Below are 24,960 nucleotides of genomic sequence, written 5' to 3'. Positions count from 1 at the left end.
CACACACACACACACACACACACACACACACACACACACACACACACTCTTAATGCCAGTCAAAGACTTTTCTTCAGTTGTTTTACCATCAACTAAAGCTGTGGGTCGACATGAATAATAGATTTATGGAATGCATGAAGTTCTACTCTGATGAAGCAACAAGTTTCATTACTTCACCATATAACTAAAACAAAAAGGGGAGTGCTGTGTTTTTTTGTTGTTTTTTTTCATTTTCAGTATAGATAAATTTGTTTTTTGTTTCTGTTGTGTTAAATTTGGTAAACTTTCTCCACAAGTCCCGAGAACAAAGACACCAAAATCATCCATGTTTCCCTTCAGGCTTTAGTTAACACTTCAGCATTTTGCTGAGAAGCAGTGATGGTGCTGAGATTTCAGTACAACAAACCTTAGGGTACACTTGCCTTAGAGTCTAAAAACTATGTAGAACCTTAAACTTAAGAGTGCAATATACTCTGAATAATGAATGATCACAAAATATATACATAGTGTGTACTATGTTTGCCCTCATGATAGAAATCAGATGTGATTTTGGAGCAGTACAAGAAACTGGGATAGTAACTATTTGAGTTTAAATAAGTTAGCTACTAATATATATTGAACAAAAGTTTAAAGGCCACACTTTTGGTTTTGCTTTTGTTTTTTACATGTTTTTTTTTTTTTAAAAAAGCTAATGGAGCCCTTAAGACCTATTTTATGCACTAAACAGATGTTTCTCTCAAATTTTGTTGCAAATTAGTTCAAATCTGTGTTGGTGAGCACTCCTCCTGACAGGTGTGGCATATCAAGATACTGATTAAGAAACGAGAGGATCATTTGAGGGCTCTTGGTAATAATGAGTCCAAACTAAACAGGGCTTAAATGTTCACTGTAATAAATGACCTGTCTGTGGCTATTTACGGTGAGTTTCATGTCTCTGTAAATTGATTTTTCATATCGCACTGGAATTAGCTGAAACCAATGGGTGCTTGGAAGATTAAATAAATCATTCCAAAAACACATGCGATCCACTGGTGAATTGTCAGCACTAATGAAATGTTGACCTGTGTTGTAATCAACATGAATAAATATGCAAAAACATTTTCAAGAAGGAGAGATTCGTAATTAATTTGAATTCCACCTAATTTCCATAGGTTTTTTGTATAGTAACTGCATTAGGTTCAGCCACTGGTCAACAAGAAAAATCGGAAATCAATCTGATAATGTAAACTTAAGAGCAGCACATTTACAGTAAGCCAAAGATATATCAGGGACACATGGATGCTTTTTTTTGTCTAAATGTTCTCATCACTGAATTGCTATGGTTACTACAAAAACATGGACACAATATTTGTCCAGTTATTCCAAATATACACTGAAGCTTTTTCCCAGGTTGTTTTGCTGTAAAGTAAATAGCCATCACACCTACAAACTGCTGCTTTCAACCACCAACATCACCCAGATTTACCACAGTAACAGGTGGCGTCAGTCAGTACGTTTACATGATGTCAGTCAGATTTTTAAAATAGATGTAAACATGTTAGACTGACTGACATCGGACTAAACTGAATTTCTTGAAATCGGACTAACACACCGAGATAATGAGATTGGAAGTCGATTTTCTCCATCATGTAAACACCTCTGTTGAAGTAGACTAGGGGATCTGCTCGTGCTCCTCGTTGCCGCATTTTTTTAAAAATTAAGCAGTAGGCAGGGACTTGTGTATTTAATTTTATCTTAGGTGAGGGAATACAACTTATAAAAGTAGTATTTTATATTTATTTTAAATAAAAAAAGTCACATCCCAGCCACCCCCTTCTTTTGATAAATAAACTACAGTCCCACAACACCGGCAAGGAAGCTAAGCCATCTACTGCAGTGGATGAGGCTGCAGTAAAACATACTTGAGCCACCTAAAAATATATATATCAGTTTAGTTGTGTACTACATTTGAATATTTGCTCCTCTTTTCCTTTTACAACAGCTGATGGAGGCAGCGGTAAATGAGCAATAATGCTGGTCAGTGGAGTAAAATGACTATTTTTCTCAATGGTGTCTGGTGTTTTTGATATAATGTCTTCAAATCCCCGTCGGTAAGGACTGTCTGGCAGCAAGATAAAGCGGTGAAAATATTCTAAGTATAGCATAGGGTAGACTTAGACTTATATTGATTTTTTAAGTGGCTTAAAACTAATCAATAAAGGCAGAGTTTGCTCAGCGCAGTTTAATCATAAGTATGTGATATGGCAGTGTTCTAAGCAAAGTTATTGTAAATAAACAGTTATGATCATAATTGAGGCTATATCATAGACTGTATAAATAATATAGGTTTATAGCAACTAGCTGAAAGAGGGGATATTTTCACCTGCCGTGACAGAGTTGGACATACTACCATCAATAAATGGATTGTCCCCCAGTGTTTGTATACTGGGACAAAGACAGTAGTCCACTTAAATGTCATATTTGAGCTATAAACGTAACTCGACTAAACTGTGCATGTAAACGTACTGAGTGATTCTGGAGAAAGACTGTTGATATTTTAACTCAGCACCCAAAAAAATACACCCCTGCTGTCGCCCTCCTTCAGAAACTCTGGTTATATCCTAAATGGTATTCACATTTCATAACTATCATGGTGTAGCTCTGCTCCTCGTGGGCAAAAAGCGTGGAAGAGAGAGAGCACAAACAGTGCACACACAGAACAGACAGCTAGCTGACTGGCCAGTGAGGAGTTATTGCCTAAATTTGAAAAAAAGTGTATCCGACTACAATCGCTGAGTAAACCTTTAAGGGCAGCTTTTTACACACATGGTTAAACTGATTCAGGCTTACATGATATTAGCCAGTGAAAATAATCATATTAATACCTGTTTAGCTAATTGGGCTCCCACACATTTTCATCGACACAATTTCAAAACTTTTCCATGACTTCTAAAGGAACCATAATTATAACAAAAAAAAAATTCTTGCCCCATTTGCCCATCGTTTTTCAGACATATCAGATTCAATCTCTGTTCAAGCATAATTCCAGCTAGCAGGCATACATGAAGGGAGAGACAGAACGCAGGGAGAAAATGAAGACACATAGGTGATGGTAAACAGTTAGTTATGTTGCATTCCATGGAAGGTTTTTCCACGTATGATTACAGCAGCAATTTCATTTTACCCTTTGAAGCCTGGATCGACATCAGTTTTTCTTGTGCTGCATTCAGACGCCTTTCACAAGTATTTTACATTTGATATAAAAGCAAGTAGGTTTAATTCTCTCCATAAACATGGGGAAAAAATACAATAAGTAAATTGCAAGAAATCAGTAAAAAGGTGACGAAAAAAAACAACATGAAAATTAAGGTTCAGAAGAGAGAAAAAAAGCACACTAGAAAATTATTTTAAAAAAGGCTTTCATGTTGTGAAACTACATTTATGATTATTCTCATTATATATTCAAAATATGTTACAGAATATAGAATTTTTATTTATAGTACTTTTTTCCTGGTCATTTTCTTGGTTTTTTTTTGGGGGGAGTGTTTCCTTTTCTTGCTTATTTTTAGGAAAATTTCTTGTAACTTTTTGCTAATTTCTAACTAATTTTGGGGGGAGTCAGTTCGTGTTAGGGTGCTCATTACCTTCTTGTCATATTTTTGAAGGAACTCAAACAGATTTGCTCAGGGTTAATCCAACAAAATTTAATGACTTTTCCAAACCTTTCAGTAATTTTGACTAATTCCATAACTTTTTCAGGCATGAAAAATGGAATTGTGGATTAACTACTGTATCATTCCTTAAGCAAGTATATAGGTTTTCTATACACAAGCTGTTAATATAACACTGACATAAAAAGTTGTGACAAATGTGTCAACAAACAGTTGCCTATTAACACATCCAGCAGACAGGGTGAAACATCAGCATCTATTTGGAGCAAATACTCTATATAAAGATGGATGGCATAACAGCTCGACTAACAGCAAGATTGAAACACAGTGCAGTACAGATGATAAAACCCGCCCCCTCTGTGTTAGCAGATTCATGCCAAACTAAAAGGTTGATATTCACGTCAAAATATATTTTCCAAAACCTTGGCTTCTGTCTTTTTAGGTAGTTCTTATCACAGAACTAGTTATTTTTTGCAATGAAAAGGGGGTTTGATCCAAAGACTAACAGCCATGTGGGCCACTTGTGATCAATGGCGCCGCTTGAAATTGGTTGGACTGCAGATGGCAGCGGCCGAATCCACAATATTTCGGCTTCAATTTTGTACAGCATTGACTGTATACAAAAATGGACAACATGACAGTTTCCCCAAAGTGTAACTTTTCAATCTGGATTGCGCCCTGGTGTCTGTCTGCAATACAGGTCATAAAGCCCGCCCCTCCATTTTAGTAAGTGGGACATTGACCATTAAAAATTCTAAGCATACACCAAATACATTTTATTTTATTTTAGCTTCACTAAAGCATAGCGGGGGTAAGTGGGGGCATGTTGTCCATCTTTATATACAGTATATGGAACAGAAGGAGGAGGCAGAAAAATATTATCCATCTTTATATACAGTCACTTATTTGAAGTCATATTTGTGTCCACCTTCAGAATCTAATCAGTTTTCACTCTCCTTATTGCTCTTTTTTGGTCTCAACCAACTCCTAAAAGAAATATCTGGTTCTTTAGCAGCCAGACGTTCAACTGTCTTCAGTAGCTGATTGTTAGCTTTGTCTGTCTGCTGTTTGGTGCTGAGCAGGTTGTGCACAGCGAGTTTATATGAGCTTTTGTGCTGACAATCCAAGTACATTTAAAGCAAAGCAGTGAAAGGCAGATTCTAAAAACTTTTCTCCATTTATGAAGAACAGGGCCTTAAAGTGTGTGACAGGATGAGCTGACTAATGACAGGGGAAGAAAGGTGTGTGTGTGAGGGTCTCACCTGCTGGTCATGGGTACAGGAGCAGGTGAAATGAGTGGGCGGGGCAGATGTGCTGCCAGGCAGGTAGGGACCCCCCTTAGCCATGACCACAGCATGGCTCGTCTGATGGACACAAATGCATGTGGACACGCACCAACCCACAGTGAGACAGACAGACACACAAATGTCCCCACAGTCACACAGGTGAATGAGATGAAATGGCTGTTTCAACTTGGTTAATGAATGAAGTCACAAGAGGTTTTCATGTAGCTGCTCCATTGACCACTCCTAAAATTACACCAATAATCTGGAGCCACAAGATTCCTACCCGGAGCATTAGGATTTGAGGACATTGGGGGCTTAGTGAGGTTTTTTTGCTTTGAAAATTTTGGGTGACTTCTAAAGAAAATGTGCCTTCCAAACCCACGGGTTCACCAAAATAAAAATCACCAAATTTCAACCACTCTGTTATAGCCAGAAGCTGTAAAAATAAAAAATTATTGGTGGATTTTTAAATTTCCAACAGTCTTTGAACACATCATGTGGGACAAACACACTTTCCCCAAGTCACTCAGAGGCTCAAGAAAAAAATTTGTAGCTTTGGGGAGGGTAAAAAAAGCAAACAAACAGCCACCCCCATTCCCTGAGAAATAAAGAACAGTCCCTTATGTATATATATATGTATGTATCTATAATTATATATAATATATATTTAGATACAGGCTATTTATAACATTTGGGGCTACAGCCTCGGACACCCAGGCCTAATGATGTCACTGATTCCTACAATTTATTTATTTATTTATTTATTTTTTTGACATGGAAATTCATTTTTAAATGTCCTCTTTCTTTTTTCGGGTGGGGGGGTGGGCTACAGTAGCCTATAGCATTGAGCAGCAGTTGTCTGGAGTACAGTACCCTGCTGCTGCAATGACCCATTTTCCCCACAGGGATCATTAAAGTTTCATCTGTCAAGTCTCCAGCAGCAGTGGCGACCGCACTGGTCACCGTGTGTGCTGTCGACCGGTTACCTTGGCAGCGATAGCGGCTGCGGTGATGTGGGAGGAGCCGTGCTGGTGATGGTGGTGGTTGTGCACGTGCCGACCTCTCCTCCTGTCCTCCTCCTCGTCTTCCTCTTCCTCGCACTGGGTGCCGCGCTCCATGGTGTGCGTGTTGCTGTGCGTGTTGATGTGCGTGTTGGCCAGCAGAGGGGAAGGGGAGGGCAGCTGCTCCAGGGCAGTGTGTGTAGATTTAACCCTGACTGTGGCTTCACGCAGCAGGTCAATGGCGTGGGGCAGAGCGGGCAGGATGAACTGAAAACACTCCTGGATGGAAGCAATACAACGCAGACGTTAAACTCTGGAGCATTTTCAGAAACCAAAGACCTCACATTAAAAGGAAAGTGCATGTTGCAGTTACAGTTCACAGCCACGTCTGTGAAAACATCCATTCTTCACACACATCTTCAACCTGGGAGCACGTGAGCACAAATCTGTTCCTGAATTATGACATTAAACTATGGACAGAAAAGTCTTTTCACAAAACATTATCATGTCACAGTGAAGTTGACCTTTGACCTTTTGGATATAAAATGTCATAATTTTATCTTACTGGGCATCTGTGTGAAATATGTGTCATAATTAGCATTTTATTTCTGAAGTTATGGCCAAAAACATGTTTTATGAGGGCTCAGTAACCATGAGTTTTGACCTTAAACCACCAAATTCAAAACAGTTCATTGCTGAGTTAAAGTGGGTGTTAGTGCCAAATTAAAATAAATTCTTTTGAGGTGTTCGCGAGGTATTGCGCTCATGAGACAGATGTGATCACAATGACCTTTGACCGCCAAAGTCTGACCAGTTCATTGTTATATCCCCTATATTATATCTGTTTCGGGACAAGGTACACCTCTGTGAAGGTGAGTGCATGCGCTGTGTACTTGTTGTGGAGGTGATGGCAGTAATGGAGTCCTGGCTATGCAATGATTAAAACATTGTGAGCTTCTGAAACATGTCTTTTATCAGTTACAAAAATATTTCTGATTTTGTGATTCAACAAAGTAATCTAGAGCTAGAGATCCTCTAAGAAACTAAAATGAATAAGTAAGTAAGTTTGTAAGTCAGTAAGTATGTTTGTAAGTTTATAAATACGTAAGTTAGTAAGTGAGTAAGTAAGTAGGTTTGGAAGTAAGTTTTTGAGTAAGTAAGTGAGTAATTAAGTAAGTAAGTAAGTTTATAAGTAAGTGAGTAAGTCAGGTTATAAGTGAGTAATTAAGTAAGTAAGTGAGTAAGTCAGTTTGTAAATCAGTAAGTAATTTAGTGAGTAAGTAAGTAAGTTTATAAGTAAGTGGGTAAGTAAGTAAGTTTGTAAGTCAGTAAGTTTGTAAGTAAGCTAGTGAGTAAGTACGTAAGTGAGTAAGTAAGTAAGTCTGTAAGTGAGTAAATACGTAGGTAAGTAAGTGAGTAAGTAAGTTTGAAAGTAAGTAAGTTAGTAATTAACAGGTAAATGTACATTACATGAAAAAGGATGTATACGACTCTAACTGAGGTGAGAATAAGCAGAGTTAAGTCAAAGAGTCCCACCTGAGAGCCCTTCTTGCTCCCTGGCAGGTTGATGATCAGAGTTTTTCCACGGATACCACACACTGGCCTAGAGACGATGCAGGAGAAAGGAGATTAAAGCACGAGTAGATATATACACACACACACACACACACACACACACACACACACACACACACACACACACACACACACACACACACACACACACACACACACACACACACACACACTGCTGCCCATGCTAATGTAGGCAGCACATCTGACTGACTAACAGTGAACAAGGTACTGAAAATATCACCTGGACAGCATGCCCAGTGGTGTAACGTTGAGTGATCCCATCAGCATGGCCAGAGCCATACCTGGAGCCTCTCGCTCGATCACCTCTCTGGTGGCCTAAAACACAAACAGCACGTCTCAGTTAGCTCATACATTTCAAATACTGATCAAATGAATACTATTTAGTCTCTAATTTTCCTGTTTACTAGGGCTGGGCGATATGAGCTGAAAATGACATTGCAATATTTTAAGGTGATATCTTGATACACTATATATATCTCAATATTTTTCAAATCTCCTAAAAAAAAACACTTCATTATGCTTGAAATGGAAGACAGAATCGAACATCACAATCTATTTCTTTTATTTCATTTTATTTTACTTTTTACCAAATACCTCAAATACCTTAGGAATAACTATTGGTACTCTGAAAAAATATTAACACAATGCCATTTTTGATCAGTAATCATTAGTAATGTAGATATAAGGACTAAATGGGACAATGTAAGCATGAAAAACATATAGAACTGTCTGATAAGTTGAGACAAGTACATCACTTTACTGTACTGCAACCTTTAAAATCAGGGGGGAAAAAACACAATTTCTTTTATATCATGATATAACAATATTCAATATCTTAGGTCGAACTTCACTTGATCTAAGACGATGAAATTATAACTGACTGCACCAAAGTTTACGTTAAGATACTCAAGTGTTAACTGTTTCTTAGTTTATTAGTGATTCTATTTTTTCTCTACTTTAGGAGTATGTGTATGCAACAATTATTATTATCAAATTATTATCTTTTTTTTTTTGTTTTTTGTTTGTTTCATCTCTTAGAAAAAAAACAGGTGTCACTGTTGCCTGAATGAATAATTTTACAACATACACTTCTACTTCTACACTTCTAATTTATTGTTTATTTGATCTTTCCCGCTATAATGTTAAAAAAAAATAAAAATTAAAAAAACATAACAATATTCAATATCTAAGTCAATATATAGTCTTATATCTCCATATGACATAATATCATTATATTACCAAGCCCTACTTTTTTATAAATCATAGTTATAATTATTTGATACTTCTTTGGAATGTGAGTTTTGTTGGAGTTTTGCAGACAGCAGCTGTGTGTATTTGTACCTCAGGTGTGACATCTCGTGGTGCAAAGCCAGTTCCTCCAGTAGTGAGGATGAGATTCAGCTGCTGTTCATCGCACCACTCCAGGAGAGTGTCCTGTACACACGTTAACACACAGTTCACAACTACACCACATATCATCTTTACCTGCAATACTGTGGGCCCAACAGGCAGCTGTGGGCCATAAAGGCAAAGATTTAGGAAGCATGTGAGAAGGGATTGAAGGGTGTAGGATTTGATAAATATTCACTTTCTCCTACTCCTTTTTTGGACACTGAATATGTCAGATGGGTACTCTGGTGTTGTTTTTCTTGCTTATATATATATATTTTGCTTGCCTATTTTTTTTTTGCCATGTTAGAAATAAAGATCTAACTAACTAACTAACTAACTGAATTTGTCATGGTTTTACTGCTTTTGCATGAACACTAACATTCCACTATTATTGCAAATGTGACAATATCCTGAATTTGATGTGGGTCATGTTGGGACATTTCAAATGATGTGGGAGGCTGTGTTTGCATAGTCCAACAAGTCCACCACTAAGAAAAAAAAAAAATAATTAAACCAAATTTTATTCAACAAATGACATTATTGAAGAACATATATATAGGCTTTCTACAATATCTGGAGTGTGTCTGTGGCAGACTGTATGGCTAGGTGCTTGATTTTATACACCTGTGGCAATGAGACTGAATGAAACACCTGAATTCAATGATTATGAGGTGTGGTCCAATACTTCTGTTCATATAGTGTGTGTGTATGTATATATATATATGTGTGTGTGTGTGTGTGTGTGTGTGTGTGTATAAAAACTGAAATAAGAAATATCCCCCTTTCCCTCTCCTCTCTCCCCTCTACTCCCTCCCGCAATCCCCTTCCTACTCATGAGGGCAAAATAATTAAATAACATACATAACTATCAAGTTAAATAACAATTAATGCAGTAATTCAATTTAAAAAGGAAAGAAGAGAGGAAACAAAAAAGGAATCGACTGGTAATACACAAGATCAACCATGTCAACCTGGCCTACCCTAGTCTAACTTTGTAGTGTTTTAAAACAGGAGATACGAGGCTGCTCGTGTTGGTAATATAATTCTGATGCAAAAAGGCACAAGTGGCTTCAGCCACTTCTCCATATTTTGATGTGATAAACGATATGTTATCAGGGACGTAAATCAGAGTATGCTCAGCATCCTGTCAGCAGGAATAATATCTATATCTATTTTCATTAGCCATGTGCAGAGTTTAGTAGGATTATTGTCTTTTTCACAATAAGGGCATAAACTGAAACATTTTGTGCATGAAGACGTAGTCATTCAGTGTTGTGACATCAGGGTCTGGATCTCCAGTATCAAGTGTGTCTTTTATGATAGATCGAAACATCTTTGGGTGCCAGTGGAGAAGTGTGTAAACGTGTCTCACGGACTGTGAGTGATGTGACTGCTGGCGAGACACATACCTTAATTTCATCAATCTCATCTGGAACGATCTTGTAGGCTGCTATGACTCCTCCCAGCCTGCAGGAGGTGACAAAGATACATTAGGTGTAATGTTAGTGCATGTGTGTGTGTGCGCGCGTGTGCGTGTGCGTGTGTGTGTGTGTGTGTACTCACAGTGAGGGATCATGGACCAGGTCCTTCAGGTTGACTCCACTCCTGTCCTCGGCCAAGTTCTTGAAACAGCTGTCACTGACTGAAGAGGAGACGAGTTCAGGTTACAGGACAGAACAATCAAAATCATCACTGACACACTGGGTGTCTACTGAAAGACTGGAACCTCAGTTTTTACTAACGAAACATTTCACACATGTCCACTTAATTTATGTTACTGCCCAGAATTTTAACTGAGGATGTCTGCAGCTCAGTGTCTAATTACTGTTTCAAAGACCTGAAATGTAATTTTCTTAGTTTTCCAAGGGAAATTGGGGACATACGAAAAAAATTGGCACTTGCAAAATATTGTTACACATTAAAAATGAAGAAATTGGCTCTATTTCTTTCAACTCTGCCGTATTTGGAGTGCAGTTAAATGTTGCTGTACAACTGCAAGAAATGTACTGCACTCTGCAAATAAAAAAGTACTAGTTGACAAGGAAATGATCTGAAAAATTAGCTGAGGGGATTACTAGATATAATCAAAATTGAGGGGAAAATGTCCAAAAAAATATATTTATAATTCTCTTGATTATATACTTAAAATTATGTTGGATAAATTTTTTTTTAGCACTTTCTTAAGGTCTTTCACCTTGTTTGTGTTTGTTTGTTTTTACCTTTTTTTCTTTTTTAAATTATTATTTTCAGGTGTTTTTGTTGTAACCTTATATTCATTTGCTGCTTATTTTTGGGCCATTTTTTGTTAAGTTACTCGTTTTCTTGTTCAGTTTCAATTTGTTCAGGTTTCAAGGGTTAATAACGGACTACCCTGAATTTTTTTCTCAAAGTCTTTGCAAGAAAGCAGAGACTTGTGCTTCCTAAAATATATGTATACTTTTTTTTTTTTAAAAAATCTAATCGATATTACAGTGGAGTTCTGAAAAAGCTATCCTACAATTTGCTGATCATAAATCTAACAAGTGCCTGAGCTGACTTCTCACCATGAAACCTAAGCTTTCAAAAAGTGATATTTTAACATATAAGTACTAGAATTAGTTACATTTTAAGAATTCTGATGCAACTGCAGAAGTTTTGCTGGTAATCATTACAGGAAAACACAGCTGATTGTGAAACCTTTGCACACTTTGTTCAAGGGGACAAATATTTAGAAACCGTCCGGGCCTTCAACATTAGTATTGAGGTCAAAGTGAGTATGTTCTTTTCCTCTTTTAACAGGCGAAACCAGAGACACTGGGAAATGGGGATCGTCTCTTCTTCTTTATAGTTTTAAATGTTTGTCGTACCACGTATGCTTTGAGTGGGGACGATTCAGATAAACTTTAATTTAATTTGAATATATGGCTATACATCCCAGTGTTTATATTGTTTTTTTTAAATTGCATACTGCAGTTTGAAATAATATCAAAAATACCAAAGCATGAACATGTTGAGAAAGTAGCTCTTGATGCACTTAAAGAAGGTAGAAGAGTAACAGAACATGCATGAGACATTTTCTGCATTTACACATTAAGAATATAGTCAGTTTGATAACTTGGCAGTGAGTGTGAATAAAGGATTCCACCTAAACCAAACCCTGACATCTTCTCTCATTTGTCATTGACTTTTATCATCAGACAACCATGTTTGCTGCTGCTGCTGCAAATAAATGAATAAATAAAATAAAACAAAATAAAGTAAAATAAAACAAAACAAAACAAAATACACCTAAATAAAATAAATCACATTCAGATCCCCATCTCATCAAATTATTGCAACACATATTGAAAATGCATCAATATGCATTTGTGACAAATTTGTCAGTACAGCATAGCATTGTGACATTTTTGCATGACAATACTGTACCAATACATCGACCCAAGACTTGATTTTCTTATCGGGCATATAAATGATTGATATTACAAATACAAATTTAACTGTAGCCTACAACAATAAAAGTCTGTTCGATTTTTAGTCCACTATATGCACTTTGCAGTGATAAAAATGACCAGAGTGAGATGAACAGACTGGAAACAGACTGTTGCTTACAAAGAGTTACATAATTTGCTGTTGAGTAAAGGTCGGTATCATTATTAAGAGATGTTGTCATATTTAACATCCATTGAATTATTATAGGCCCTATGGAGTTATGATTGGCACTTATTAATCTGCTCCTGTGGAGCTTGAATAAATGTTATTGCAGTACTCAGCAATATCTTTTAAATCGCAATAATACTGTATCGGGACTTAATAATCGTGATAATGTGGTATTGTGGAGCCTCAGGTGATTACCACTTCTAATGTTCAAAAGTAGGGATTTAACAATGAGACTTACTGTATATTATTTTATTATTATATTGGCTTTATTAGTCTGTGCTCTACTGTACTCTACTTTTACTTTTGTAGCACTACTTTTGTAGAAATAGTGAGATCCTCGCTGTGAGACTTGGCACAGTGTGCTGATTTGATAAAACAAAGTCAGCCAAGCTTGCCTCCCTCCTCTCCAAAAACTGAGATTACAACTGTCATCAACAGATATATAATCTCTCATTGATGGATAATAAATCAAAGCCAAATTAGGTAATTGTTGTGCTTTTTGGCTTCATAATAAACTCGAGGCACCTGCATCCTTAAACATATTCACGATTTTAGTACAACACGTTTCCTTCCCAGTCATTTTTCAGGACACACCAAAACTGGATTTGTTTAGGCACATAACTTCTTCTGGGTTTTTCTAAGATTGATTGGCATTTATTTTTCAGAAAAACAGAGGCTCAGCTGTCACACAAATGTAAATTGTACTACCTGAAAGGCACAAACTGGTGCTAACCAGAGCTAATTTGACGCAACGGTAGATGTATAATAAGTCATTTTCTGAAACAGCTAAGCACTGTGCTTTTTCACACATGCTACCTGGAAAGGGACAAATGTTGATGGAGACTATTTTTGGTGGCAGATTAATAATATAATCAATATTTACAGTTACAGAAAAGTATATGTTAATCAAAACAGGTGGGAATTTACAACAGCTACAACCACATATGCACATGCATCCACGCATTCATGCATTCACACACATACAACCTCACAAAAACTCTTCACTCGATAACGATGGGTCCTTTCGACTACAGGTTCATGAATTATTCAAGGATTAAAGGGGACATGTCAAAATAGTGCATGTGTATCAATGTATATTAATAACTAGGTACTGGACCCCAAGATAGCATCTACTGAGTCCTATGAAATTGCTTGCCTGTAGGGGTGTAACGGTACATGTATTTGTAATTAACCGTTTCGGTACATGACGTTTGGTCGGGTACGGACAGGGACACGGGTGAGTTCCCACACGAGCGTTAAAAGTGGCAGAACGGAAGTTTCGCTTGTTTACTCGCCGCCTGCAGCTACAGGTGCAGCCGCTGACTAGCTGATGTCATGACTGAAGCAAATGTTACCGCTAGCGAGAAACCAGAGCTTTAAGACCCTCCCTTATCGTTAAGGCCTCCTGTTTGGGAACACTTCGGCTTCCTTGTTAAATATTGAAACAGACAAAGACAAGTGGAGAAAACAAAGGTAGTGTTCAGCTGAGATCAGGTATGTTTCTGGCAAGAAGACAAACAACAAGCCTTGAGAAATGTATTTTTTATTATATTTATTATTTATTTGAGAATATTTTATTTATTGGTTATATATTTTGTATATTGTTTGCATTACATTACATCAGACAATAAAAAGTGTAACCTGTTGTTTACAAAAGTTCCAAATAAAAAACAAGCAATTTTATGCTTTGCATTTTGTTCCCTTACTGTACCGAAAATGAACCGAACGGTGACCTCAAAACAGAGGTATGTATTGAACCGTGATTTTTGTGTACCGTTACACCCCTACCTGCCTGGCGTATAGGGCAGGGCGATATGGCTTTAAAATAATACATGATACTTTTAAGCTATATCGCCATACATGATATACATCTCTTGAAATCTCTTCTAAAGTACTGTAAAATACTAAAATACAAAATTATTAAATTAAATACAGTTACAAATAAAGCAGCTCCTGCCATAAAATAAAGTTACACAAACTACTGTTTTAGTAAAGCTGAATAAAATACTGTTGTAATGTTAATAAAGTTAAGTATAAAGTTAAGATTATGTAAACAAAATAAATGATATAGCATAATATAAAATGAAAGCCTTTTTTTATCATTAGACGATGTATTGCGTCATAATGGCACATATGCTCAGAAAGTTTCTAACTCCCGGTTTAATTTCGTGGTATGCAGCTGCAGGGGATTTTTTTCACAGCAATATCATAAGTGGCCATTGGGAAATATTGGACGCAAGACCGTGGATTATAGGTAGTATGGATACAGCCATGATGGCGGAGCCTCATTCGTTCCAATGAGAGCTGCTCATTGGTGCATGAAGCAGAAAAAGCTCTTTTTCCGGGTATAGAATTGTATAAAATACCCAGATCTACTGACCCAGCAGCCATGTACGTCCGAGTGGGTAACTTCTGACGGCAGAGCAACTGTCTTCCAGATTGGCACCTTGCTGGCTTGAATGACGATCAAAAAATGTAATCTTGCGGCTTTTGGTGGTTTTTTTAGGCTCACAAAAAAATATTTATTCATTTAAAGATGTCTCTTTTCCAATGTATGTCAATGGGGGAAAGTCTCTCTTGATCTGTGGGCATCACATGACTGACCTGGATGGTGTAATTCCACTTTTGGCCACTATGTAAAATAGCACCTTGTGCACTTCCCGGGGGCTTGCATAAGACTAAGCGGAGCCTCCGTGGTCTGGTGTGTACAACTTTGTGTGCGGATCTGTGTGTTTGTGTGTGCGTGAGTCTTTCTCAAAAGTTTGATTATGTTTGCTGAATACATACAGAAGTTTTTAGGAAGTCTTTTTTTTGGGAAGGGGGCTTTTTGCCTTTAATTTGACAGGAAAGTCGTAGCATATAATGTAATGTAATGACATGCAGCAAAGGGCCGAGGTAGGAATCGAATCTGTGGCCGCTGCAGCAAGGACATAGCCTTTCTACATGGGGCACCCGCTCTACCAAGCGAGCTAGTGGGCGCCCCCACTTGAGTCTTTTATTGAATTTGTTGACAATACTAAAGAACTTCAAAAGCTTTTATTGCTTTTAAAGGGACAGTGTGTCAAATTTAGCTTTTATATGTATTATATATTAGCCGATTGCGACCAGCTGAAACCTCTCCCAGTTAAAATTCCTTAAGTGTTCGTTGTTGAGGTTTTAAACGTGAGTCGAATTATCCGCAGAAGTCTCCTCTTTAAAACAAATGGACCCAAAGGTGATGAAAAACTGTAAAAACGCTGAATAAACAGTTTCACGTTAAAAATCGGTGTTTCTCCTCTGCTGTTGGTGCATCGCAGACGGGCTTCTAGCCCGGCTTATGTGTGCTCAATTATTTTCGCTGATGACTTAATGTGTGCTCGCGGCTCACCGAATTCTGATCCAGACATTCAAGAGCTTTAGCGTCAATCATCCGCAGAGGTCCCATCCTCTCTGGCAAATGAGTCAGGGGATTTACACCAGTAAAAACACTGAATAAAGCAGTTTCACGTTACAAGTATGTGTTTGCTACACACTGTTTGGCATGTCATCGACGCGCCACTCTACGTGCTCACATTTTCCTCTGATAACTTAAGATCCAGAAACTTCAGGTTTTTTTTTTTTACCAGGAGACGAATTATCCGCAGACCTATCTTCCTTTCCAAAACAAACGGGCCCGCAGATTTAAGGAGCAGTGCACCGGATTCATAGGATTTAGTGGCATCTAGCGGTCAGGACTGCAGATTGCAACCAGCTGAAACTAATGCTGCATTCATTTGAAGTCGGATAGTCATAGTTTCCAAGTTGGGAGATCGTTCCTCCGAATTAATTGTATTTGTGTGATTTGAGGTCGTAAAGTGGGAACAACGGGAAAGCTACAAAGAAAATGGGCTGCATTTATATGAAATTAAACTACATTTAAACAAGAGGTTGATAGCTGTTTCCAGTTTATTCATATTTGTATCATTTTATTTTTTATATATTATATATTACATTTTTATATGTTTTTATATTTAATTTAAGTCACTCTACATGGACAGCAGTTAACATTAATACCATATTACACTTTACATCAGGCATGTCAAACCGGGGGCCGGTGTGGCTGCAGGTTTTGTTTCCAACCAAGTAGCAGCACACCAGACTTGACTCATTTAATCAACTGATCTCCGTCTTCAGACAGTTGATTGGTCAAACTGTGTGCTCTTGGTTGGTTGGCACAAAAACCTGCAGCCACACCGGCCCCCCTGTGGACCAGTTTGACATGCCTGCTTTACATGTAACCAAAAATTTACCTTAAATACGCAAATTAATAAAAGATTTTCTTACCATTGACCAAACATTGATTTTTGCCCGCCATGTTTATGCATGTATTACGTCAAGTCGGCGACTCGTGTTATAAAATAACATTATCAGTGTTAGTGTACTCATCTGGCATGCTTCATAGATAGCAACTATTGAAAGTAAATGATAACATCTCAGAACAAAATAACAAAAAATATAACTTTGCACTGTCAATTGCTTACACTGTTTCAATGCTTTCTGCTATTTCTGCTGCCCTGAAACGTCACGCAAATGTCACAAACTTGGAAACTCGGCTATCATCAAAATTTCCCAATTTTCCGCTCGTAATATATCGACTCCAGAAGGCTGCTCGTGTGTTCTTAACTCGTAAATATGATATTTACGAGGAACACATGAAGGCAGCATACTCCCATGTGCTATGCTTGAACTCCCACTTAATATTCCTTCAGTGTTGTTGTTGTTGTTTTTTCACTTGGAGCCAAATTATCTGCAGCGGTCTCTTCCTCTCCAAAAACAGATGGAGCAGATGATTTAAACCAGTAAAAACACTAAATAAAGCACTTTCATATTACTAATCATCGTTTCTCTGATGAGTCTTGTTGTGAGGGTGCTGCTAACTACAGTGGCCAAGGTGAAAACAATTAATACCCCTATCAGTGTTGTGTTTGTCCATTCTAGGCTACCGTAGAAACACGATGGTGCAACACAGCGATCACCATAGACGAGGACTCACTTTGTGGATATAAACAGCTCATTCTAAGGCAACAAAAACCCATTAATTCTTATTTTCACGTGATTATACAGTACAGAGAGCATACTTGTTGTATTATATCCAATTTCTGCCAATACATCCACCTAAATCCTACACACTGGACCTTTGAGCCCTTTTGGACTCTGCTTCCCTCTCTGGTAAAGCTTTGGCTCGTGTATGAAGAATTTCCAAAAGTATATCAGCTAAATTTAGCCCACCTTGTACAGCGTGTATCTTTATCTTGGCTCCTTCTGCCCAATAATCACAGGAGGCAACCCTCATAGCTCTGGCTTCACAGAGTTTTGGAGTACACCATTTTTGATTTTGAGCATGTAAATACAATATTCTATGTATAAGAAAGCAGAATATGCTTGCTGGAGTGGTAAAATAACCGGATTTCTATGTGCTCATGTCAACTCCATATTCCGTATATGATCATAACCAGGACAAGCCTTATAAACGAGTTATTCATGCACATTTAACTGCACTCCCTGGTGCCGAATTTACAATCAGCCTATGAGACTGCAACTAGTGGAACCAACAATTTATATGTGTTTGTTGTCAATATTATTTCATATGTTTATCACCTTTGCTCAATACTTGTCATCTTAAGCCTTTAAAACCTGAGAAAATGTGCCTAGTTACTTTCAAAAACATGCATGGCAGGCAATGGGCAACGAAATTAACCAAAAATTGGCAAAAAAAGTAAAAAGTTACAAAAAATGACCTGTAAATTAGCAAAAAAAAAAAACCCCACAACAATTAAAGTAAAAAACAAAAACAAGCAAGGATATAACCTGAAAAAAGTGATAAGATGAATTAATATTATATATTCTCCAACACACTTTAAATATGTGATTCTAATCATCATAAATATAGTTTTCCCTTTTTCTTTTACAACATGTTTCTAATATTTCTCTCTCCTTTTTGAAAAAATATTTTTTAGGCAGTTTTCTTGTCAAACTTTGCCAATTTCTTGCAATTTTCCCATTGCCTTTCCCCATGTTTCCGAAGAGAATGAACCTTTTAGTTGCATTTTGAAAGTTTTTAATACTTCCGTTTTTAATACATCCTAAAAACCTGGGAATGTCCTAAAAATCCTAGAAATGTCCTAAAATCTGTAAAATATCCTGAAATCCTAGAAAGTTCCTAAAATCCTTGAAATGTCCTAAAATCCTAAACATGTCCTGAGGTCCTTGAAATGTCCTAAAATCCTAGAACTGTGTATGGGGCTGCTGCGAGGTTTCAATACTTGTGAAAGGCAGGTGAATGTCCACCTAGGGTTTCAAAGGGTTAACCCTGCCTTAAGGCACATCTTCTAAACCCCATATTTGACCCTAGACTTGATCTAACTCCTCACTAAAAATGTCTCCCCCATAGCTGGCCAGATGCTTAAAAAAATCACATATTCCCACATGCACAGGACATGCCCGGGTCAGGACCAAGTGTTGACATGTGACAGGAGGTTGTGTCTGTCAGCAGTACGGACAGCAGGGTTAGCTGCTGTTAGCCGAGATGCTAGCTCATCAAAACCACGACAGACTTGCCAGCCAGCTGCTGGAGTGCATCCTCTTAGCATTATTCTCACGTCTCCCCCTGCCTTGGCAAGGAGGCAGCAGGGCTACTGGTGACTGGTGGCTGTCACACGGCTGGATACTGGTCCCAGTCCTCCTCTGCACGACTCACAGGCGAACATCAGCTGAGCTAATTAAGGGAAGCTGCTAAAACAACCAACAGAATTCATTTCGCTTCGGTAGTGCGCCTTGCCTTCTAAGTAGCTTTTAATAGCATCTAAACGCACGATTTATGATTAATAAATGTAGATTTCTGAATTCAGTTAAAAAAAAAAACAGACATCGAGCTCAAATTTAAATGGCCGTCAAAGGAACCATGAAAGAAATGTTAATGGAAAGCACACTGAATAGCGGCCAACGTATCGGATCTGCAAAGGGACATGAATAATGCAGCTGATGTAGGCTCGGTATCGCTACATTGCTACAAAATATAACGCTCGCTTGTGTCAAGGTGGAAACACGCAGCGCGGCTATATCGGAAAAATGCTGGCTTTGCTTTCAAAATAAGACCGCCACTCTCCGTTTGCAACTCGTTGCAGCCACTGCTCGGAGAGGAATACAACTCTTATTTTGGAAATCTTTACCGGTCCCTCTTCTTCCTGCTGTCTAGCTTGACGCTGATTAAAATATCTCACTACAATGTCGAGTAGCTAACACAACCCTTCAGTATAACACCGAACATGACAGCCAGCCTTCACATGAAAATAAATGAACTTCAACACGGAATTCCAAATAACGACGTTACAAAGCAAACACCACATCTATCCGACCTGTCAAAATGCAGGCAGCAAACGGCACAGCAATGACAGTCAACCAAACCGGTTAGCTTAGCACACGGGCTAACGACAGCTAGCTCGAAGACAGCTCGTATCGTGACACAGACGTGCACAGGCAACCGACGGCAAAACGCCACGGAGGTGCACTATTCCGAAGCATTTTGTCGCATTTTATCAAACGGTCTCCTTACCCGTCAGAATGCCCACTCGGGTCTGATGGTCGTGGTTGGTGAGCACCATCCCGTCCGCCGCCATGTTTACAACCTCTGTCTGCACCGAGCCGGCACATACATAGAAACAGTGTGGTGGTGTGCGGGCTGCTGCTGCACCTCTGGAGGACGGCGCTGTGTGTGTGTGAGCGTGCGTGTCCTCTGCTGGAAGTGTCCTCCAACTAAGAAGTGAAGATTTGGAGCTCCCTGAAAATACACTGGGAGAGAATACAGCATCACGACTTGTACTTTGTGAAAACCCTAAATAAGAGTAAGGTAACCTTTGTAAGAAATATGTTAGTGCCTGGTCAGTCATCAGCCAGTGTTCCATTTTGCACCATTATTTTGTCTATTTTGGTAGATTCCAGTCGCAAACTGTCAGCAGGACAAAGAGTCATAACACCAGCAGTAAAATATCTTCATTGGAAGAAAACTTTAATTTCTGTTTATCTTGAAGTGGAGGCAACTTAATCCAGCACACACAGTAACACAGTTACACACACAGTGAACCGGACGGACAGTGGCTGACTCAGGCTGTCTGAGGATCAGGGGCAAAAATTAATAAAAAGGGCACCAGCTGCCAAGGGTGGGGGGAAAATTGCTACAACACTGTATTCTGATATGTTTGTGTGGAAACATTGTATCGATACACAGATGCCAAGTATCGATTTTTTTATTTTATGAATCATAAATATTAAGAATGCATATTAAATCTTTAGTAGCCTACTGGGATAATGTAATCAATGTTTCAGTCTACTTGATATATTTTGCTGCAATAAAAATGACTGAAGTGAGATGAACAGACTGAAAACTTTATCTTATTAGATAAGACACATGTTGACAAAGTTTTACTTTGGGGATATAATTTGCGGTTTTAAAAAAAGGTAATAATTATCACAATATATGTTAGCATTGCTTTTCCTTTGTGTTTTACACAGGAGTTTTGGGTCACTTAAGAATGATGTCAAACAGAACAGCATAAACATGAGCACATGTTAATTATAAATGTGCTTATATCTTTGGGGATGAATAGAAATATTTTAAAAAGTACTAATGGCACAACAGAGTCTTAGGCCAAAACATGTTGGGCTTAAATATTCATTAGGTGGTTGTTAGTGCTGTAAATCTCAAAGGCTGATACAACAAATAATGAATTTGTCTGCAGCACAAACTGTTATTTAAGGGGAATATATAGGGCAGACATGGAATATAATATTTATAACTATGATTTTATAGGTGTTTAATCACCTGAAACTAAGAATTGTAGCGATTTCATTACCTTAAAATGGAGCTTTTTATATCTAAATACCCCCATAGTGACTGAATTTGAGTTGCTATCGCCATAAACTGTAGGCTACATCAAGACCTATGCTTAAGGAAGCAAATTCATCTATATAAGGTGTTCTTATTGTAAGCCAATGGTGTTAGTTGGATTGTCAGTCATCACCTCCACAGTTTGGAAGCCCTAGTCTGAATGTCAAAAATTTCTAGGATGCTATGGAGTTCTCTGTGATCCAAAAATCCCACAGGCCGAGACAGCTGAGGGACAGTATTGTCATACGCCCTGGGAGGAGGAACTACAGTATGTGTCATGTGATGGATGGGTGACAGAATGGCAACCGACAGTAAAATTTAACAAACATCTGTCATTATCATCAATATCAAATATTTATTAATTTTCAAGATGTTATCCATTTATATGACAGAATTTCGTCATTACGCCACTATGTTTTTAGATGACAAAACCACAAAAATGCATTATTTTCCATGTACTATGTGCGAAGTAGATTTTTATTTTTATTTTTTTGAAATATCACATTCTGCAATATGACAGTGATGGACAGTTTATGAGTAGTGTCAAATACTCACACTCATACTGCTCTGCATACAAAATGCGCTTTTCAAAATCAGGCTATGAATTTTTTATACATTAACATAATTTGTTTTTAATCCAAAATCCGTCCTAATGATAAATATCAAATATTCATTAATTTTCAGGATTGTAACTATTTAAATGCCAGGGTTTTGTCATAATGCAACTCTGCTCTCTGCTCTACTCTGGCTCTGACGGCTGTGGGATCAAAAGTTGCAGTTTGAATGGGTTTCAATTGTGCTTTTTTTGCAGTTAACAATATGAACGTAACTATTTTGTTTATGCAGTGTATTTTACAATTACTGTAGGAGCTGAGCTGGAAATTTCAATATTAAACAAAAATACACAATCTTGCCTAAATTTATGCCATATGCATGAGCACAGCCAAAATTATGAAAAAATGAAGAATGAAAAGCACAGAAAATTTGCCAAACAGTCCTTAAAGGATTAAGGAAAAGCTAATAAGTGGAACTTGAGTAAAAATGATTTTGTCAACAATAATACTAATACAAAATCAGATCAGTCTCCACTGTAGATTATCTTTATAGTAGCCACATCTTGTTCTTCCGCAGGTTTGGAGCTTTTCTTCTCCTCATTTCCTGTTGAGAAGAAGCTGGAGTTGACTTGAAGGACCCATTCTGTGATCCTCTGGTTAGTGTAGTACTCATCATCACTGTCCTCCGTCAGCCTCTCCAGACGACCTTTCAATTCAGAGTCTTCAGATTCAGTTTCAATAGCTGAGTCATCGGAGCAGAAATCTCTTTGTTGCCGTGCTTCGCCGAGACTGGCATCATGTTTAACCCTGACTGGCATCATCGTACCACTGTCATTGGCACCAGGATCGCTGGCGTCATTCTTCTTTTGTGGTGGCGGAGGGTCTGCCGGTGCTGGAGTCAACGTTGCAGCTGGTTGACCATCAAAGGTCTGTTTAGTCAGTCTGCTGCTAGTCTCTGAATCCTGGACGGCTGCCTTGTTTCCTGCTGCAACACTGATTTGACTGCATTTGTTAGACTTTTGATTTACTTCCCTGCATTGTGTAAGCAACACATGAAACAGTGTATTTTTTGTCATCAAGTTACCAGTTGGTACATGGCTGCTATATCCTCTCAGTTTTGCTGGCTTCTTTCTGTGTGCTGGTAGAGCATCAATGCGTTCCATTTTGCCGGAGATGTTTCTTGATCGGCTGATAGGCGGTAGAGGCATGCTTGTTGACTGTCTCGGTTTAGACAGACCCATGAGACGTTTTGACTTGGTCAGGACGTGTGCAGTGTCGGCTAATTTTGCAGCAGCTTGGAGATAAATAGATGATTGTGCTTCAATGTCTGCAACAATTGGTATATCCAATCTTCGGACGCTGATCTCCAAAGTTCGATTTCTCCTTTCGGAAACATTAAATCCCCATCGTCCGGACCTTCTGCTCCAGCTTAAATCTGACCAGTCCTGCTTGTTGTGAGCATCTGTGTGTGAACTTTTCATAGTTGTAGCAGCTTGTCGCATCCTCTGTCAGGACAACTGATCCATCTTTGACGCACATGGACCAACTTGACTCTCAGCCTTTCTTTAAACTGCCTGTCCTTTCAAGACCCCGCCCACTCCAGACACACACATACATTAACACACACACACACATACACACACACACACACCAACAGAATCCTGAGGAGTCACTTGATCTGTAACATTACCCTTTATTGGTTACCTGTAAGGACCCAAACTCTTTCACAGTTGATGCATCACCGACACACAATCACACAAAGGAGAACAAGTCTTGAACCCTTCGTGGAAATTGCTGATGTCTATGCACAGGTTGATCTTTGACTGCAAGATGAAGTTGATTCACTGGAACTGTCATTGCTAGCAGGGAGGTCAGAGGTGCAATCCCCTTTCCCATCTGACCCCAACTCCTCCTGATGCTCTATCGTGAAGTCACATGAATTTACTTGTGATTTTCAAATAAATTATCTTCTCCTTTATCTTAAAAAGGACAAATTCATTTTGGGGATTCGCTTCTAAGCTGTCTTTGAAGATATTGATATCAGTTTCATTTCTGTGTTCGTGATGGAGTTGATCTTTTTGTCAGAAGTGAAGTTTCCATACAAATTAAGCACACATTTTAATGGAATTACCTGAATCAGCCTTCACTGTCTTCAGCAAAACTGTTGGTCCTGTTCCCCAGACAGATTGTCTTTACTCCCTAAATACACACCACTCACCAAACGTGTGAAGCCTACAGTGAGGACAAGGGAGCAGACTCTGTTTTATAGCACCAGTTTAAACATAGATTGGAGTTTGTTTGCCACCCAGGCCACCCTGGACTCCCACACAGACATTGATTTGTACACCTCCTCTGTTCTGGACTACATCAACACCAACAATGGCGGTGTAATCACCTTAAAAAGGATTACAACCAGCATGTCATATCACTTTAACATCAGATGACACTCAGGCCTACAGTTCATCCAGGGTTAACCTGAAGTGGTGCATCAAAAGAGCCTTAAACATAAAAACGCTAAAGCCAAGTGCACACTGTACAATTTTAGCCCATTCTTTACCCAACTCTTGAGACACATGACTCATTTTAGAGTCGGACCGAATTTCAGCCTTGTTGGGCATTGTGTGCTGTGCAGTGTACAGGGGGAACAAGGACCAATCATCTGCTCCAGAACGGCTGTCAAATAGTTGGATGAAATTCTGACATGTCAAAATTGTGCTCTCACGCAATTGAAGCAGAGGTACGAGCCCATTCCTCAACGTCAATGCTTTTTTTTCGCTCTGTGACTGCGCAGAATGGCGAACAGAGCATCTGAAAATACCATGGCAACATGATGCTGGATGGAAAATATGGAGGTCAGGTTGGTCAAGCTGTGGCAAACAGCATGCATGTCTTGCTAACAGTAGCTAATAAATTAAAAACAGTTAAAGTAGCTAGCTTGCCTCC

At 38.4% G+C, this 24,960-nt stretch overlaps 1 protein-coding gene across 2 annotated transcripts in view; it reads right to left on the bottom strand.

The window, feature by feature from the left end:
• gphna (gephyrin a) overlaps nt 1-20,317 on the bottom strand; it is a 41,569-nt gene extending 21,252 nt beyond the window's left edge. The window contains exons 1-8 of one of the 2 annotated variants that reach the window (XM_042500511.2): nt 20,132-20,316; nt 10,489-10,567; nt 10,335-10,392; nt 8,875-8,967; nt 7,754-7,848; nt 7,474-7,540; nt 5,923-6,216; nt 4,913-5,014 (exon numbers count right to left, since the gene is read on the bottom strand). In XM_042500511.2, coding sequence (XP_042356445.1) covers nt 4,913-5,014; nt 5,923-6,216; nt 7,474-7,540; nt 7,754-7,848; nt 8,875-8,967; nt 10,335-10,392; nt 10,489-10,567; nt 20,132-20,195 — 852 coding nt within the window. In that variant the 5' untranslated portion in view covers nt 20,196-20,316. Of the gene's footprint in view, nt 1-4,912; nt 5,015-5,922; nt 6,217-7,473; nt 7,541-7,753; nt 7,849-8,874; nt 8,968-10,334; nt 10,393-10,488; nt 10,568-20,131 lie in introns of both variants that reach the window. The other variant, XM_088087237.1, reaches the window with a different exon arrangement.
• Between the last annotated feature and the right edge of the window lie 4,643 nt (nt 20,318-24,960).

Source organism: Plectropomus leopardus, chromosome 14 (genome assembly GCF_026936395.1).
Source record: "Plectropomus leopardus strain MGB_pleo_1.0 chromosome 14, ASM2693639v1, whole genome shotgun sequence".
Taxonomy (NCBI): Eukaryota; Metazoa; Chordata; class Actinopteri; order Perciformes; family Serranidae; genus Plectropomus; species Plectropomus leopardus.
The sequence above is the reverse complement of the archived record's forward strand: the minus strand, read 5'-3'. Positions and strand labels throughout refer to the sequence as shown.